General features: G+C 37.9%; 1 protein-coding gene across 3 annotated transcripts in view; it reads right to left on the bottom strand.

The window, feature by feature from the left end:
• LOC127429245 (CBP80/20-dependent translation initiation factor-like) overlaps positions 1–20688 on the bottom strand; it is an 89109-nt gene that overhangs the window by 9032 nt on the left and 59389 nt on the right. For all 3 annotated transcript variants that reach the window (XM_051678166.1, XM_051678167.1, XM_051678168.1), the window contains 3 exons: positions 16084–16528; positions 14080–14379; positions 8616–8771 (listed from right to left, as the gene is read on the bottom strand). In XM_051678166.1, coding sequence (XP_051534126.1) covers positions 8616–8771; positions 14080–14379; positions 16084–16528 — 901 coding nt within the window. The remainder of the gene's footprint in view (positions 1–8615; positions 8772–14079; positions 14380–16083; positions 16529–20688) is intronic.

The following is a 20688-nucleotide window of genomic DNA, read 5'->3' as shown; positions in this document are numbered from 1 at the left end:
GGGAGGTTGAACAGCTGGCTGTCTGGTGCAGTCAAAACAACCTTGAGCGGAACACGCTCAAAACAGTGGAGATGATTGTGAACTTTAGGAGGAACACCCCAACACTGACCCCCCTCACCATTCTAAACAGCACTGTGGCAGCAATGGAGTCATTCAGGTTCCTGGGCATTACCATCTCACAGGACCTGAAGTGGGAGACCCACATTGACTCCATTGTGAAAAAGGCCCAGCAGAGGTTGTACTTCCTTCACCAGCTGAGGAAGTTCAACCTGCCACAGGCGCTGCTGATACAGTTCTACTCAGCAGTCACTGAGTCTGTCCTCTGCACTTCAATAACTGTCTGGTTTGGTTCAGCTACGAAATCAGACATCAGAAGACTACAAAAGGACAATTCGGACTGCTGAGAGGATCATTGGTTGCCCCTGCCCCCATTCAAGAACTATACACTTCCAGAGTGAGGAAAAAGGCTGGAAAAATCACACTGGACATCACTCACCCTGCCCACTACCTTTTTGAACTGTTGCCTTCTGGCTGAAGCTTCAGAGCTCTGAGCACCAGAACCGTCAGGCACAGGAACAGTTTTTTCCCCTCAGGCTATCCATCTCATGAACAGTTAAAACTGCCCCTTTGAGCAATAATTATTGTGCAATACACAGTTTAGTCTTTTTTTATATTTATACAACACATCCAACCTCTTCTGCCATTTTATTCCTCTGGAAAAAACAAAAAACAAAAAAACATTTGCACTGTACATAACAGATAACAGATTTGTATTAGATTGCACTACGTATGTGTATGTATGTATGTATGTATGTATGTATGTGTGTGTCTGTGTGTGTAGGTACGTATGTGCATAACTATTTTTTATTTTATATTATTATCTATGTCTTGCTGCTGTTTTTGTATTGTTTTTGTATTGCTGTACACTGGAAGCTCCTGTCACCAAGACAAATTCCTTGTATGTGTAAGCATACTTGGCAATAAAGCTGATTCTGATTCTGATTATATGCCAATGCTGTGAGTCCAAAAATGGGAAAAACACTTTTTTTGTGTTGTATTTCTAAAGTTTGAGTGTTTTTAACTTAAGAAGTAATACAGATATCTTAATATCCATTTAGAAAAAAACGTCCCTTTTTGTGTCTTCATTTATAAGGCCCTATATGGTTTAATCCCAGAGATATGGGGCTCTTAATGCAGGCGGCTCTGTCCCATTTTCAATGGTTGAAAAGCAAATGTGGGTCACATGGTATGAAGCTAGTTTTTCTTGTCCAACAAAACAAAGATCTGAAGTACAAATAATGTTGAAACTAGAAATGTACCTTCATTTATTCACATAAAAACAATGATCCAAAAATACACTATTACCAAGAATAAGCAAACATGTATCTCTTCAGTTAGTGCAATACCTATATCTATTTTTTGGACTTCAGAATTGTACATCTGCAGAATGTTGGTATGCATCATCAAAAAAAATAAATAAATAAATAAGCCAGGGTAAATCCTTAAATTTATTGGATTTGACATGAAATAGCCCTTGGGATAGTTCACCCAAAAATAGAAATTCTCTCATCATTTACTCACTCTCATGCCATCCCAGAAGTGTATGACTTTCTTTCTTTTTAGAAAAGTATCTCAGCTCTGTAGGTCCATAAAATGCAAGTCAACAGGGTCTAAAACTTTTAAGCTTAAAAAAAGCATATAAAAGCAACATAAAAGTAATCCATGAGACTCCAGTGGTTTAATCCATGTCTTCAGAAGCGATTTGATAGGTGTGGGTGAGAAACAAATCAATGTTTAATTCCTATTTTTGACTAAAAATCTCAAACAGCCCTCCTAAACGCTCTTCTCTCCTAGGAGTTCTTCTTCTTTTGTTGGTGATTAGCATTCTTCATGGAAATTACCACCAACTGGGCAAGGAGGAGAATTTATAGTAAAAAAGGACTTAAATATTGATCTGTTTCTCACCCACATCTATCATATCGCTTCTGAAGACATGGATTAAACCACTGGAGTCTTACGGATTACTTTTATGCTGCCTTTATATGCTTTTTAAGCTTGAAAGTTCTGGTCACCATTCACTTGCATTGTATGAACCTACAGAGCTGAGATATTCTTCTAAAAATCTTCATTTGTGTTCAGCAGAAGAACAAAAGTCATACATATCTGGGATGGTATGACGGTGAGTAAATGATGAGAGAGTTTTCATTTTTGGGTGAACTATCCTTTTAAGACTTCTAGATGTAACTGACCTCTGTTATGATTAGCTAACCTCTTTACATGTGAAATGAGCAACAACACCAACTTGCTCAATACTGCATACGTGTTGATATATAAAGTGGGCGGTCATGTGCTTATGATCTCATGATTATGATATCATCACTATGATGATTTCTGAATGAGTCGTTTTTGCTGTTTAGTTTCAATATGCGGTCTGGGAAAACTGGCTTTGAGTAAAGTGAATGCTGGAGTGTTTATTTACTGTAGATTATCATATTAATCTTTTTTCAAAAAAAGAAAATTGCTGTTTTCAATTATATGACCAATTTAACTTTCAGACACATTACAACACCACAAGTGAAGTAGTGATTCTTCGTCGGAGGTTAAACAGAGAAGTGACTGATGTTTGCTAGCAGACACGTCTACTAACACGAGCAAACCTCAATTAACATGATCTTAACCAGACGCACTGCAGCTCTCGCCTTGAGGATACGATGACAATCTGTTCTGTTTTTACTTCTTTATATTTTGAATGGATTTCAGTTTGTATCTCAGTTTCCAATGTTATTAATGAATAGATTTAAACGATTAAACTGATAAGTAGTGCAACATCTGGCCGCTGAAAATTTTAAAGAAGTCAGAACTAGACAAATGTATATTTATTATAAAAAGAATGCACATGACTTTTCCAAGACCACCAGGATTTGATTAATTTCAGAGTTTTTCAGGCTTGGAAATCACAATTTTAAAATTCCCCTGATAATTCCAGGTTTTCCATGACTGTGGGAACCCTGTTCTTAATTAATAATAATCACAAGGCTTGTAGGGCCCCTTATATACTATTATATACATAAAAATACAAATTAGAGTTAGAAAACCACAAACAATACCCACAATAACATTTACATTTATGCATTTGGCAGACACTTTTATCCAAAACGACTTACAGTGCACTTATTACAGGGACAATCCCCCCGGAGCAACCTGGAGTTAAGTGCCTTGCTCAAGGACACAATGGTGGTGGCTGTGGGGATTACCAGTTATGTGCTTTAGCCCACTACGCCACCACCACTCCTAATAACCATTCCAGAGAAATGTTTCTCAGTATCTCTGATAAGATACAGCAGGTCTGAACTCATGGCCTGCGGCGTTTCATGGAGTGCACATGTATATTGGTGTCTGGAGGCTTTCTAGTCCTGACGGTCCCGGGTAATTACTGATGAAGTCTCTGTATGCTGGTCTCCAGGGTAACCACTAGAGTTACATATCCCATAAAGCCATCCCCAGAGAACAGGACCAGGACTGCTGGCTCACATTACAGCACACTAACCCGCATGGAAACAAAGACCCCGTTTCCACCTGGTATTAAGGTACGTTTCAGGTGATTCAATCACAAGTGTGAAACGGGGTCCAAAACATTTTGTAACTGGATCACTAAAACCACATATGGAGGTAGTCAAAAATGCATTCAACCACAATGCATTTGAGGTATGAAACACTAACCTGTCCTGAACGCATCCCACATAGCAGCAAAAAGCCACCCCTCACCTGTCAATCAATGACTGTGCTAAAACAAGAGTTTAAACTTTGCCGGTTATGTGCGGCTTAAAAAGGAAATAGTTGAAAAAAGCAAATACATACAACAAGCATGAGAACTTTACAGAACTTCTTCAGTGTGTCTGATTTCAACATGCAGAGACACACACAGATGAGAAGCTCAGTTAATACACGTACTCCACAAACATAACACATAATTCTGCTTGAAATGTTGCGTTTGTGCATGGATCAACAGCCTTTCACCCTGCAGCTCTTGCCTGATTACCCACTGAGGCTAAGGAGGGTTGAGCCTGGTCAGTACATGGATGGGAGACCTCCTGGGGAAAACTAAGGTTGCTGCTGGAAGAGTTGTTAGGGAGGCCTAACCCTGCAGTCTGTGTGGGTCCTAATGCCCCAGTATAGTGACAGGGACACTATACTGTAAAAAGGCACCTTCGGTCCTTCGGATGAGACGTTAAACCGACTCTCTGTGGTCATTAAAAATCCCAGGACACTTCTCGTAAAGAGTAGGAGTGTAACCCCGGTGTCCTGGCCAGATTCCCCCCATTGGCCCTTCTCAATCATGGCCTCCTAATAATCCCCATCCCTGAATTGGCTGTATCACTTTACTCTCCTCTCCACCAACAGCTGGTGTGTGGTGAGCGTTCTGGCGCACTATGGCTGCCGTCGCATCATCCAGGTGGATGCTGCACACTGGTGGTGGTCACACTGTCATTGAATATTTTATTTGTTTGATCTGAAAGCACTTTGGGTGAACTTCTGTTGCTTTTAAATGTGCTCTATAAATAAAGGTTGACTTTCTTTGTCTTTTATGACTTTTTTGCGGTTTATTATCATGTAGTAACACACTGAAATAGTGACTGATGTATGTCCTCATGAAATAAAGAGACCAGCCCCTCAAAATCCGATCACAAGTGGTCACAGAAAAAACACGTGGTAGTAACAGCTATGTGTCTCATCTGACCACTTGTTAACATTCAAACATACTGTGGACTAATTGCAAAAAACTGGACAAATTTTTTCAGAAATCCCCCCAAATAAAAATGACTCAAATTCTTTATAAATTATATTGTATGCATTTTTAATTTTATGACAAACAGAAAGATTTATAAATATATTTGTCTTAAATTTGTAAACATGTACAGTATTTATGGTTCTGTTCACTCTACCTCACTTTTAAACATCTTATTACATTCCACTAGATGGCAGCAAGCACTAGAAAAAATAATTTGCCTCTATCACATTCCATCTCAATATACAGATCTGAAATGTAGGTGGCGCTCTAACACAGCCCTCACAGATGAGCTCGTTCATAGACATTCAGTCTAATTTTCAGTCATGCACCACCCCCATTGTATCATTAAATATACTGGCCTCTGAGTGGACTAGAAGCTCAATCTAGGTGTCATTAGAAAGCTGAGATCCTCCCCTTTGTGATGATGTATAATTTTATTTACAGCAGCAGTGATCGGCGCATAAAAGAAACACTTGTATTTAAAGACTTACAGAAATCATATTTCACTTTGTGATTCTTTTAAAAATATTTTGAACTGTGGTATTAGTGCAACAAAACTCACATTCCTGAGAGTGAGAGCTTTCATTTGATATATGAATTGGCCATTTAAGTGCTATGTAAAGGACTTTTATTTTCATATATATATTTATATCCTGTTACCTCTAGGGGGTGCTAATTTTCAACGCGAATGTTTTGAGGCATTTATGTTATTTATGTTATAAATGGAGAAGTGATGGTATCTCTGAAAAGTTCAGATTTTAAGCTTTAAAAACGATACCTCACATGCCTGACATATGTAAACGTAAACATTTCAAGCGTAAACAATTTTCATGATATAGCACCCCCCTTTGGACCCGTCGGCATGTCTAACAGAGTTTAAGGGGTTAACGCAAAAGTTAACATGAACTAAAAAACAAATTTTTCTACATTTATTAATCTTGGTTAATATTAATTTCTACATTTACCAATTCATTTTTACATTAAAAGTTATATACGTTAACATTAGTTAATGCATTATATGAACTAGCAATTAACTAAAAATGAGCAATAGTATTTTAATGAATTAACATTAGCCAAGATTAATAAATACAAATAAAAAATGGTAACACTTTACAATAAGGTTATTTTCATTAACATTATTTAACTACATTTGTAAACATGAATAAGAATGACATATTAATGCATTTGTTAATCTTGGTTAATGTTCATTTCTAACATTTACGGACATATTTTTAATATTAAAAGTTATACATTATCATTAGTTAATGCAATCTAAACAATCATGAACTAACAATGAACAATTGATTAATAAATGCTGTACAAAAATATTGTTCACTGTTAGTTCATGATACCTAATGCATTAACTAATGTTGAAAAATAGCCTTATTGTAAAGCGTTGAGTCTTTACAAAAGAAGGTTTTCAAACTTTAATCTGAAAATTCGAAAGTTTTCAAAAACAAACTACACACCTATCTATCTATCTATCTATCTCGGTCGGTCGGTCGGTCGGTCGGTCGGTCGGTCGGTCGGTCTGTCTGTCTGTCTGTCTGTCTGTCTGTCTGTCTCTGTCGGTCGGTCTGTCTGTCTGTCTGTCTCTGTCAGTCGGTCTGTCTGTCTGTCTGTCAGTCGGTCTGTCTGTCACTGTCAGTCGGTCTGTCTCTGTCTGTCTGTCAGTCGGTTGGTCGGTCGGTCTGTCTCTGTCTGTCTCTGTCGGTCGGTCGGTCGGTCTGTCTCTGTCTGTCACTGTCAGTCGGTCTGTCTCTGTCTGTCTGTCAGTCGGTTGGTCGGTCGGTCTGTCTCTGTCTGTCTCTGTCGGTCGGTCTGTCTCTGTCTGTCTCTGTCGGTCGGTCTGTCTCTGTCTGTCTCTGTCGGTCGGTCGGTCGGTCTGTCTGTCTCTGTCGGTCGGTCGGTCGGTCTGTCTCTCTCTGTCGGTCGGTCGGTCGGTCTGTCTCTCTCTGTCGGTCGGTCGGTCGGTCTGTCTCTGTCGGTCGGTCGGTCGGTCTCTGTCGGTCGGTCGGTCGGTCTCTGTCTGTCGGTCGGTCGGTCTGTCTCTGTCTGTCGGTCGGTCTGTCTCGGTCGGTCGGTCTGTCTCGGTCGGTCGGTCTGTCTGTCTCTGTCTGTCTGTCTCTGTCTGTCTGTCTCTGTCTGTCGGTCGTTCAGTCGGTCGGTCTGTCTGTCTGTCTCGGTCGGTCGGTCTGTCTGCCTCATCTACAATCAAAGTTTGAATGGATTCTGTAAATTAAATGGTTTGGGCTAAATTAACTTCATATTTAATGCTTAGTGTTAAAGGTTTAGAATAAACCCAAATGTCTGAGGAATATTAATACAGTTCTGTCTTGCAAACACGGTCCTAAAAATCCATGAGGTATCCAACAAAAAGAAGTTTCAAGAGGAGCAGAGATGCGTCCAACCTTTCAATTCAAGCACCTTTCAAAGGCACAACAGACAGTCTTTTCTCTCCCTCCCTCCATTCATCCTGTCTTTTATTTTCATCCACACCCTCAGCGCTTCAAATATACCTGTCAGCTCCACAACTACAGCGGGATCACTTGTAATTATCAAACCTGCTCTGCCGGTCCGCAAACACACCGAATACACATTTCTTCACACCTGGCTGAGACACGCCGCTGTGTAAACACAGCATAATCTCTGTCACACACAAACCGTTAAGGCCCCCAGACAATCATGTCAGGACATGCTGATATCAGAGCCAAACGATGTTAATCTGACTGCGATCTTGAAAAGCGGTATTCGTGACCGCACACAAACAAACTAAACTATCACCTACATCTTTCATCTTACCAGACAGTGAAGAGCTATTCAAGCAGGATCAGGTCATTTTACAAGAATTGTGGAAAGAACAGTCTAAAAATATATACTTATATTTAAACAGATAAAGGACGGGCAAGGAGGCGGTGGGAACCATCTGAACAGTAAACATACAGCTTTAATGAGTAACTCAACTTAAAACAAACGTAAACAGACACACATGCAACACGGCCGCGTGCGTCTCTCTCTCTCTCCTGAACCGGCGTCTCCAGCTGCCCTTTATCTCGCTCTCCCGCTGATCAGCTGATACGGTGCCGGCCGTGCTCCATCACGGCCCGGCCACGCCCTCCTTCTCATCACACACCCTCATGTTGTTCCAAAACTTTTATTTATTTTTCTCTATACAATGAAAGTAAATGATGATTGATAACATCATCTTTTGTGTTCCACAGAAGAATGCAAGTCTTCCAGGGTTAGAACAACAAGAGGATGAGTAAATGATGACAGATGTCATCAAAATCGACCTTGTTTAATAAATGTTGCTAATTGTGCATGATTCAAAAGATTTTATCCAAAATTATCCCATTTATAAAACAGCTACCTACCAAATAAATAAATGGACAATAAATATTGATTTGTGTTGAAAAGAGAGAAAAGAGATTGTAGGATGGTGCAATTGACCAATCAGAATAGATATTCTTGAAAGCGTGTAATAATAACCAATAATATCATAGCCTAACATTTAAGGATCCAATCAAGTCCTGCTCTGCATTACCAATTTATTATTCTGGTGAAATACCACACATTTGAAAAGTTAAACATGTTGGAAATGCTCATTCATGTATGTACTGCTCAGATGTTTAGGTTTGTGGTGCCAACAGCACTCCAAAATCCACGATATACTTCCATAGAAGTTCTTATTATATATATATATGTAAAAACACATTCTTTTTGGCTAGATTTTGTTCTAAATGACGTTATTCCCGTTCGCTCTTTGATTTCATATGAAGTATATCTGGGCCTTAAAGGGTGTGCAGTGTTGAATAGTGTTGTGTACCTCTCTTAAGCAGGAGTATATGGGGCACACCAGCACTCTGAAGGGCTCTCCAGCGCTGCTCCTCATGGTGCCAAAGACCTCACAGAGAAACGTGATGAAACCCAACCAGCACTCCACATCTGTCTGCTGCAGCTCATCACGACGCGTGAAATCTCTCTGAGAGAGAGACAGAGAGAAAAGTACATTACGGAGCAGAAAATATTTACAGGTGTTTGAACCTCATGAACACACACACGTTTCAATTCAGTTTATTGGTATAGCGCTTTTTTACAATATATATTGTTCCAAATCAGCTTATCAGAAAATGAAAAAATAAAAAAAATAAAGATTAAAAAAATGAATATATAAAAAATTTACAAATAGAAAAATAATATATAGATTGGGGTTTTTTTTAAATTAAAAAATAAAAATAAAAATAATGGATAAAAAATTTGATAAAACAACAGCTACAAAACTCAAAAAATAAATAAATAAATAAACAAAATAAATAGATGTAAAAAGTAAAAATAGAGAAAAAAATATATCGAAAATAAGATAAATAGATAAAAATATAATGCATAAGAAAAATAATACATAAATAGATCAAAATAAAAAAGATCAAAAATAATAAATATCAATAACTTATAAAATAAGAATCTAAAAATAAGCTAAAAAAATAAAAGATATTAATAGATAAAAAAATATAGATAAAAATAATGCAGATACAAAATTATTAATACATAATAATAAGATACAAAATAAATAGATTAAGTAAAAAATAGAAACAATAGGTCAAAATAACATATATAAAAGTAATAAAATAAAGAAAATAAGATAAATAGATAAAAATAAAAAAATATAAAAAACAATAAATAGATAAAAAATATAAATAGACAAAAATAAAAGACATTAATAGATAAAAATATAGATAAACATAATGTAAATAAGATAAATAGATACAAAATAAATAGATATAATTAATGGAGATACAAAATTATAAATATATGATAATAAGATACAAAATAAATTGATAAAATAGATAAAAATAACATATATAAAAGTAATAAAATAATGAAAATAAGATAGATAAAAACAAAAACAATAAATAGATCAAAAATATATAAAACATAAAATGTAAAAATAATAGATCAAAAATATTAAATATATATATATATATATATATATATATATATATATATATATATATTAATAGATAAAAAATACAGATAAAAATAATGAAAATAAGATAATAGATAAAAAAATAAAGAGATAAAAATAGATAAACAGATACAAATAGGTAATAACATAAATAGATTAATAAATAATCAGATAAAATTATTTTAAAAAAATAGATAAATTCCTAAAAATGCTCTCTAGATATGCAGCTTACTAGGTTCTAAGACAGAGAAAGAGTATGACATTTTTCTTACATTCTAGAATCATCTTGATTTAAGCTTTAGTTCTTGTAGTTCTCCAGACATGAGATGATTTTCAAACCTCACAGACTACAAAATTAATGTAGCACTAAATTATTTATAGCAAAGGGACTTTAGAGAGTGAAAATCTGTCTTTCTAATGTTGGTCCTGTTACTTTCTCCGTCTCAGAAACTGCGGGTCAGCTTGGGTAAAAATGCATCACAAAAGAAAATAATGACTTTATTTGGAGAAAAACACACCGGCATTCACGTCTAAATACGAGTGCATACAAGGTCAAAAAACAGGGACATAACTGCAAAATGTCAAAATCACACGAGGAGTCAAAATGACATGAGGGTGAGTAAATGATGACCGGATTTTTATTTTTGGGTGAACTATACCTTACATGTCTGTGAGCTTGCTTGGCTGAATAATCCAATGTTATATCTTAGATGTCCAGAACAAAATATGCCATCCAGAAAGAAAAGCATGCAAAACAAATCATCAGAAAATATGTTGTCGATAAAATCATTTTATATCATCGCAAAGGGGAGGATCTCAGCTTTCAGATGACTTCTAGATTGAGCTTCTAGTCCACTCAGAGGCCAAGATATTCAATGAACAAGAAGGGTGGGGCTTGAAATGAAAATTAGACTGAATGTTTATGGACGAGCACAACTTTGAGGGCTAAAATACGTTAGAGCACCACCTACATTTCAGATCTGTATATTGTGATGGAATGTGATAGAGAAAAAAATATTTTTTCTAGTGCTTTCTGCCACCTAGTGGAATAAAATTAGACTTTTCAAAGTGAGATTGAGTGAACAGAACCAGAATGATATGTTTACAAATTGAGGATAATTATTTTTTTTATTTTTTTTATATATATATATATATTCTGTTTATCATAAGATTATAAACACACAATAATATTTGGCCAGTTCTCTGAAAAATTAGACACATTTTTGGCAATTAGTCCACAGTATGTGTGAATGGTGAGCTTTTAAATTTGAGTGTGAAAAATGGCGGGCGGCAGCCCAAAAATGCACCAGAGTTTAAGGGGTTAAGAATGAATGGAAATTCACCCAAGTTAATGTGTAGTACGTGTGAGCGTTCTCATATGCAGCATGACTCTCTGTGTTTGTGGTAAATTCCTAAATGGTTTTGAGCGGATGTGTCCTTTCATAGGGGTCACAGAGACACTTGTAGACTGCGAATCTCTATTACATAACGCTGTCAGAGCGCAAAAGCATCTGCTGAACCATCACACGGGACAAGAGCGCTGGTTTACGTGAGGACAAACCAGAGTGACTCATCTACCTCAATACACACACACACACACACACACACACACACACACACACACACACACACACACACACACACACACATGCGCACACCTGATCTGAATTTCCCTTTCCTGTAAAAATATTGAACTTTTCCATATTTGAATAAATTTGTTAGTATTGCTTCTTACCAATGTAATTTTTTTAAATATATTTTAATAATAAAATATAAAACTACATTTTATCAAATTATTATTACATTTAATATACAAGCAAAATGTCACTTTAAAAATTGGTCTTTCAAAGATGCTAACCAACGATAATGTATAAGCAAAGCTGATAGAAAATTCTGTGAACTATAATGATCCCGTTATTGACATTTTTGCCAGCTGTGTTTGTTTGAGGTGGATAGTTTGTTAGTCTGTGTGTATTTGTGAGACGTTCAGTGTGTGTGTGGAACAGGATGTGTGTTTTGGCAGCACCAGAAACAGGGTCAGAGTTCTGGTCTACCACCACAGTGAGAAATGTGTCTAACAGTCACTTCCCAAAAACAATGACAAACACTTAGAGCTACAGCAGCAAAACCACAGTACAGACAGACTGACCCCAAACCAACGAGAGACAGTGATCTATGTGTGAGAGAGACCTTAAAGGCGCCATATTATACATGTTTTATAGCATTGATAATGTAAAGGTTTCTTGCATCAAAAACAGTCATTATTTAATTTTCACCCTCACTCTGACCCTTATAACTAAACAGCCAGTTTTTGTTACTGTACCTTTACAAATTCATAGACAGAAAGGCAGACAGATAGACAGACAGAAAGAGACAGACAGACAGATATATAGATAGACAGACAGACAGATAGGAAAGATAGATAGATAGATAGATAGCACAAACGACAGACAGACAGAACAAACAACAGACAGACAGATAGAACAAATGACAGATAGACAGACAGAAAGAGACAGACAGATAGATATATAGATAGACAGACAGATAGATAGACAGACAGACAGATAGATAGCACAAACGACAGACAGACAGAACAAACAACAGACAGACAGATAGAACAAATGACAGACCGACAGACTAATAGATAGACACACAGATAGAACGATAGAACAAACGGCAGACAGACAGACAAACAGATAGGTAGATACACAGATTGATAGATACATAAACAGACAGACGTATACAAACAATAGAACAAATGACAGACCGACAGACAGAGAGACAGCCACAGACATACAGATATATAGACAGACAGATAGAGAAACAGACAGACAAATAAATAAATAGACAGACAGATAGACAAAGAGATAGATAGACAGACAGACAGATAGACAGACAGAACAAACAACAGACAGACAGACAGAACAAACAATAGACAGATAGACAGATAGAACGATAGAACAAATGACAGACAGACAGATAGACAGCACAAATGACAGACAGACAGACCGAACAAACAACAGACAGACAGACAGATTGATTGATATATAGACAGACAGATAGAACGATAGAACAAACAGCAGTCCAACAGACAGACAGACAGACAGAACAAATGACAGACCGACAGACAGACAGACTAATAGATAGGTAGATACACAGATTGATAGATACATAAACAGATAGACAGATAGAATAGAACAAATGACAGACCGACAGACAGTGAGACAGCCACAGACATACAGATATATAGACAGACAGATAGAGAAACAGACAGATAAATAAATAGACAGACAGAGACAGACAGATAAACAAAGAGATAGATAGACAGACAGACAGACAGAACAAACAACAGACAGACAGACAGAACAAATGACAGACCGATAGAACAAATGACAGACGGATAGAACAAATGACAGACATACAGACAGACAGATAGACAGAGATAGATAGACAGACAGACAGATAGAACAAACGACAGGCAGACAGATAGATAGACAGACAGACAGACAGACTGATTGATAGACAGATTTAGCTTTAGGTGTGTAGTTTGTTTTTGAAAACTTTAGAATTTTAAGATTAAAGTTTGAAAACCTTCTTTTGTAAAGACTCGACGCTTTACAATAAGGCTATTTTTCCTGATAGATAGACAGACAGATAGAACCACAGAACAAATGACAGACAGATAGATAGAACAATAGAACAAATGACAGACAGATAGATAGAACAATAGAACAAATGACAGACAGACAGACAGACAGACAGACAAAGAGTTAGTTAGATAGATAGATAGATAGATAGATAGATGAGACAGACAGACAGACTGAGAGATAGACAGAACAAACAACAGACAGATAGACAGACAGAACTAACGACAGACAGACAGACAATTCATGAAACTGGAGCAGAACAGTGACTGTTTTTGGTGCAAGAAAATGACACTTTAAGAAAAGCATCTTTCAAAGATGCAAACCAATGTGACTGTAAAGGAGAAGGTGATACTTAAATGTGTTTAAGTGTCATGACACTCTCTCACTCTCACAAGCGCACACTCACACACGCACAAACTCTCACACACGCACACTCTCTCAAACACTTTCACACACTCACTCACACACACACACACACACACACACTCACACACACACACACACACACACACACACACACTCACACACACACTCACACACACACACACACACACACACACACACACTCACACACACACTCACACACACACTCACACACACACACTCACACACACACTCACACACACACTCACACACACACTCACACAAATACACATACCATACACACACTCACTCCTCACCTGTAACATGTTGAGTAGGAGAGAGCGGAATTTGGTGCCCTCCACCATGAACAGCGCCATCTTGTCACAGAGTTTGGCAGCGGTGGCCGCAAAGCTTCGGTCGCTGACCGCTTTATGATAAATCGTGTGTACGATCTGGTTAAGCGTCTCCTCGGAGTCTGCAGAGTTCTGCGCCTCCTCCATGAAGGTGGTGAGTTGCGCCTCCACACCGCTGCTGTTATTCCTCATGCTGTTCAAGATCTCTAATAATCTGTCCATTCGGTTCCGCTGAGGTCCGGCCATCGCCACGGGAACATCCTCCTGCCATTCAAAGAAGAGCAAGAGCGGTCATGCGACTTGAAATACTGATGGCATGTACCAACTCATGCCATTGGGAGCTTGACAACAAACTTTGGTGGAAAAAAATCATTCTGATTCAGATCAATTCTTAATTGATTCATTTAGATTTGTAAAATCTCTTTTTACACTCTCACTCATTAAATTTGTCTATTAACAATTTCACATAGTGTATGTACATGCATCACAGGAGATTTATGTCATTTTTGTCATGAAAATTCCCACTACAGTGTCATTTCCAGCACATCTCAAATTCTGCATTGTGTTTAATAGAATTCTGTGCAGAAAATTAGGCTGATGGAAATACAATTTTTGAAGTTTTTTTTAAATAAAATGACCGACTCTGTCTTGCTAAGGCTAATTTCACAGCTAACATTTGATGTATCCAAAACACACACAGAGTCAAATAATATTTTTACACTTTTTGCATAATTTGGCAAAAATTACAGCTTTATTGGAAATGACTGCCAATAAAAATATTCTGATCGAGTGATATTAATCTTGATTTTTCTTTGATTTGTCCCATATTTCATCTCAAGCTTGCTCTTCACTGACACTTTTGTCCACTTGGTTAACAAGTACACCGATAAAAAAAAACTAAAAAAAAAAACTTTATAAGGGAAAATTTGTTTGGAGTTGCTGAAATGATGCACAACTCATATTTTGGACAAATTAACAGAAATAATTTTCATGCAATAAATACTGAAATGGTTTTTGTGTATTTCACTGTTCTTTTAGACTCAGTTTTAAACATGTAATAATTTGTATTTTTATTTTCATAGTTTAATATTGAAAGTCTGTTTCTGTGAGAAGGCTAATATAGTCAAATCTATACATAAAAGGCATTTGACAGCGCCAGAAATAAATGGAGAAGGCCCGGGTTAAAAATGTAAAAGTCAGTTTTAATGTAACCTTCATATAAAAAAGTTAAAAAAAAGAAATCTGTTCGTTTTAATAAAACTCATGGCATGAAACTGCCCAAAGCTGAAGGAACACCCCAAAATAGAAAAATATGTATTCACTATTTGTATTTTTTATTTTATTAATGTTCATGACTACTCCATGCCTAGAAAACACAATTTTAAAATTCCAGGAATTCCATGACCATGGGGACCCTGATAAATGCTTGAAATTATTTGCTTAGGAGGCACCTCATGAAGCTGAGAGAATGATCAGAGTGTGCGGAGCTGAAATCTACACAAAGAAGCTCAAATATAAGAGTGTTTTCATTTGTTTGACATTTGTAGGTCAGTACTTAAAGCCCATACTTCCAGTGGTGTTATTTCATTGTTTTGATGACTTCACTATTATGCAAACATGCATAAAATAGTAATTATAAACAATGAGCAGGTGTGTTGTGTAAATAACCTCTGTTATGATTGCCAACTTTTGTACACACGCACACACTCACACGCGCTCACACTCGCACGCTCACTCACATGCTCACTCACACGCTCACACACTCGCTCTCTCACATGCACACACAAAATCTCGCGCTCGCTCGCACTCACTCACACACTCACACACACACTCTCACACTCTCACACTCGCACTCTCGCACTCTCGCACTCTCGCACTCGCTCTCACTCACACACTCACACACTCTCACACTCTCACACTCACACACTCACACACTCTCACACTCTCACACACTCACACAGTTCTCACCTTCTCTTTGAGTCTCCTTCTCAGTCTTTCTTTTGATGACTGCAGTAAACAAATCTTCCCTCCCTCCGTCTTCTCCTCCTTCTCTTCTTTCTTTCTCTCCTCTTTCACTGGCTCATCCTTCACTCCTTTCTCTGTCTGAGGCTCAGGCTCCTCCTGTTTTACATTCTCTGTCTCTTTGGTATTCGGTGCAGGCCCTTGAGTTAAACTGCTCGTCTGGTGTTTCGGCTGTTGATGCCAGCGGCGGTTCTGACTGTAGCCGTGATGAGGGCCACCCTGTCGCCCACCCTGGTTCTGCTGCCCCTGGTAAACCCGCCCTCCGTGCTTAGTCCCGACACCTGTTTGGTACTCTGCATTGGTCTGTTGCATCTGATTGGTCGGCTGTTGCTGCTGCGGATTCTGGGATTTCCCGCCAGCTCCTCCTGCGCCTGGCAGACGCTGTTGTCGTCTACGAGATGAAAAAAAGCGTTAGAAAATAATGCAGTTAATAATTTTTCTTGATCCAAACGTAAATTCCCTACAATCTGTGCAATTCATCCTTTGAAGAACCACCCTCAAGTTTTTGCAGCGGAAAATTCCCTGCAACCTCCCAAAAGCTTCATTTCACATTTACTCCTTAAAACTTACTAGTAACACTTTACAATAAGGTTCTCTTTGTTACAATTAGAAAATGCATTAGGTATAATTAACTAACAATGAACAGCATTTATTATTCTTTGTTAATGTTAATTTTTAATTATATTATAATTAATAGAATTATTATTTATATCTTAAATGTTAATTAAGATACAATTGTTCATTGTTAGTTCATAATGCATTAACTAAAGTTAACATACAACTATTAATTTGGAAAATGTATTAGTAAATGTTGAGATTAACAATAACCGAAATTATTAAGTGCTTTAAAGGAGCTTATTATTAGTTCATGTTAACTAATGTAATTAACTATGTGTTTTTTAATTTTATTGGATCGCAACAGCTCATTAAAATATGCTTTCATTGTTTGGAAAAGAGCAGCACGCATATGTTTCTAAACTAATTTTGTGTAATTTTGTAAACACCCAAATCTCCATGTTTGTAGCAAATGCACAGAGTTTACGGGATAATCGATGTTCACCAGCAATCTCTAGTTATCCTGAAGACTAACACTGGATTATGGATCTTTACAGACACACACACGCCTGTGTCTACATTACATGTGTGAATAAATATACACTCTGACATCTGCTGTTTGTGTTAGCATACATTATAAGTGCGCCATACGTGTCAACACAGGTTTCTGTGCTGTGTAGCATTAACTGTGTTTACATGAGCAGCAATAATCAGACAATTTGCTTTATTCTCCTCTTGGAGCGTGTACATGGATTTCTAATAGGTCCTTTTAATTCGTACGCCTGATGACATTTTTAGGTTGACAAAAAATAATCTAATTCCTATGCAGCCCCTTAGAGCAGGGGCTTTCAAACTTTTTGATGGCAAGGACCCCCAAATATGACAACCACCTTGCAAGGGACCCCCTCCTAAAATATATAAAGGTTGCTATATTTTGTTGTGTATAATTTTTGTTTTTGCTAGTGTAATATTATAAAGACAAATTAAATAATTAGCTTTTATATTGTTATCGTACTAAAGCCAAATTATTCAAATATTATCTGTAAGGATGTACCAATGTATTGGCCAATTACTGGCCAAATGAAATAACCACTGATATAAACCACCAATATCAACCATCATTTTTTCATATCTGCGTTTTTATGCTTTTGATTGCATAAGCATGAACACACTGATATGAAAAAACTGATGGTTTATTTACAATTAATTACATAAATTGATTGCAATTCTCTCTGTAATATGAAGAAATACCTACCAAAATAAATGAAATCCAAAAAAGTAAAGCATGGTGAATGTAATAATTTATAATATGAATTTGTAATGTTCTATCATAATACGTTAAATGTGAATTGTATTGTTTAAACCTGCAAAAACAGAAGTGCAAAAATGTTTTAGAAGTGCAAATGTTTTTCCCCACATAAATCGTAACGTGATACTTTTAATCTTGTATTTTCATTGCTCTCTTAATTTGGCCTGTCAGCTGTTCAACAGATCCAATCAATGTTCATTGGAAATTATTTATTGTTAGAGCAGTAAAATAGCATTTGTACCTCTTTGTACATTTTTAAAGCATAATTCCTAAGCAAAACAGTGATCTGATAAAATAAGTTATTGGCATACAGTCACATCGGAATCGGCCTGTAGTTTTTTGTTAAAATCGGTTTTCTTTCGGCCAAAATTTTCATATCTGTGCAACTCTAATTACCTGAAAAATATTTCCTCTTTCTCGGAAATTTTCCACAGACCCCCTAGAACCCTCTTGCGGACACCAGTTTGAAAACCCCCTGCCTTAGAGGACAGGAATTTCTTTCTGAAATAGTTTGCATTCCCTCGCAACAAGTTTTGCGTGCCCTCGCAACAATAGTTTGCGTTCCCTCGCAACAAGTTTAGCGTTCCCTCGCAGCAATAGTTTGCGTTCCCCATAAGTTTTACGTTCCCTCGCAATAAGTTTTACGTTCCCTCACAGCAATAGTTTGCGTGCCCTCACAACAAGTTTTGCGTGCCCTCGCAACAAGTTTTACGTTCCCTCACAGCAATAGTTTGCGTGCCCTCGCAACAAGTTTTGCGTTCCCTCGCAACAAGTTTTGCGCACCCTCGCAACAAGTTTTGCGCACCCTCGCAACAAGTTTTACGTTCCCTCACAGCAATAGTTTGCGTGCCTTCGCAACAAATTTTGCATTCCCTCGCAATAGTTTGCATTCCCTCGCAACAAGTTTTGCGTTCACTCGCAGCAATAGTTTGCGTTCCCTCGCAACAAGTTTAGCGTTCCCGCGCAGCAATAGTTTGCGTTCCCCATAAGTTTTGCATTCCCTCGCAATCATTTGCGTTCCCTCGCAACAAGTTTTACTTTCCCTCACAGCAATAGTTTGCGTGCCCTCGCAACAAGTTTTGCGTTCCCTCGCAACAAGTTTAGCGTTCCCTCACAACAATAGTTTGCGTGCCCTCGCAACAAGTTTTGCGCGCCCTCGCAACAAGTTTTGCGCGCCCTCGCAACAAGTTTTGCGCGCCCTCGCAACAAGCTTTACGTTCCCTCACAGCAATAGTTTGCGTGCCCTCGCAACAAGTTTTGCGTTCCCTCGCAATAGTTTGCATTCCCTCGCAACAAGTTTTGCGTGCCCTCGCAACAAGTTTTGCGTTCCCTCGCAACAAGTTTTGCGCACCCTCGCAATAAGTTTTACATTCCCTCACAGCAATAGTTTGCGTGCCCTCGCAACAAGTTTTGCATTCCCTCGCAACAAGTTTTGCGTTCCCTCGCAGCAATAGTTTGCGTTCCCTTGCAACAAGTTTAGCGTTCCCGCGCAGCAATAGTTTGCGTTCCCCATAAGTTTTGCGTTCCCTCGCAACAAGCTTTACGTTCCCTCACAGCAATAGTTTGCGTGCCCTCGCAATAAGTTTTACGTTCCCTCACAGCAATAGTTTGCGTGCCCTCGCAACAAGTTTTGCGCGCCCTCGCAACAAGTTTTATGTTCCCTCACAGCAATAGTTTGCGTGCCCTCGCAACAAGTTTTGCGCGCCCTCGCAACAAGTTTTATGTTCCCTCACAGCAATAGTTTGCGTGCCCTCGCAACAAGTTTTGCGTTCCCTCGCAACAAGTTTAGCGTTCCCTCACAGCAATAGTTTGCATGCCCTCGCAACAAGTTTTGCGCGCCCCCGCAACAAGTTTAGCGTTCCCTCACAGCAATAGTTTGCGTGTCCTCGCAACGAGTTTTGCGCGCCCTCGCAATAGTTTGCGTTCCCTCCCAAAAAGCTTTGCGTTCCCTCCCAATAAGCTTTGCGTTCCCTCGCAATAGTTAAACTATGTTATTTACATAGTAAAACCATGACACCAACAACAGTTTGATTTTTATTACTATTATTTTTGTTTTCCTGTATTACCACTAAGGTTTCACTATAAATATCATGGTTAAAATATGGTTACTGTAGTAAAACCATGGTAAATTTATTGCGAGGGAACGCAAAACTATTTAAAAAAAAAAAAAAAAAAAAAAAAGAAAATTCCAGCCCTGTCCGCTAAGGGGCTCCATAGATTTCTCTTAATGATTCCAGTTTAAAAAAATTTTTAGTTTGGGCCCTATGATGTCACCCTCGACCTTCTCAAATTGGTAACATCAGCACAAACATCAAAGACTAACGCCCTCACTAGTGGCCATTAACGAATGTAACCTCTGTACCGCTGTAAAACATGGTATTCTCTGCTCTTTAAACCACTCACACACACAGGTCAGTTCTCGCTGCAAGGATAGTCTTCCCGTATGATTGACAGCTTGAGAGTAAGACGTCCAGGTTTAAAGTCGCGTTTGACAGTGGCGTTCTGCGGTTTTATGAGGGTTAATTTTAGGGAAGAAACTCAGAGAGTGCACTCAATGACAGGATGAAAATAAGACACCAAAGCTGCTGACCGTGACATTCTTGAAGTTAACATGAGTTAACCCTTGACGCCACACTTTACAGAACATGTTTCACACAGATGCTTACAGCTTTCACACTAGTGACTAC

This window comes from Myxocyprinus asiaticus, chromosome 38 (genome assembly GCF_019703515.2).
Source record: "Myxocyprinus asiaticus isolate MX2 ecotype Aquarium Trade chromosome 38, UBuf_Myxa_2, whole genome shotgun sequence".
Classification (NCBI taxonomy): Eukaryota; Metazoa; Chordata; class Actinopteri; order Cypriniformes; family Catostomidae; genus Myxocyprinus; species Myxocyprinus asiaticus.
Note: the sequence above shows the minus strand (reverse complement) of the source record. Positions and strands in the feature narration are given on the sequence as shown.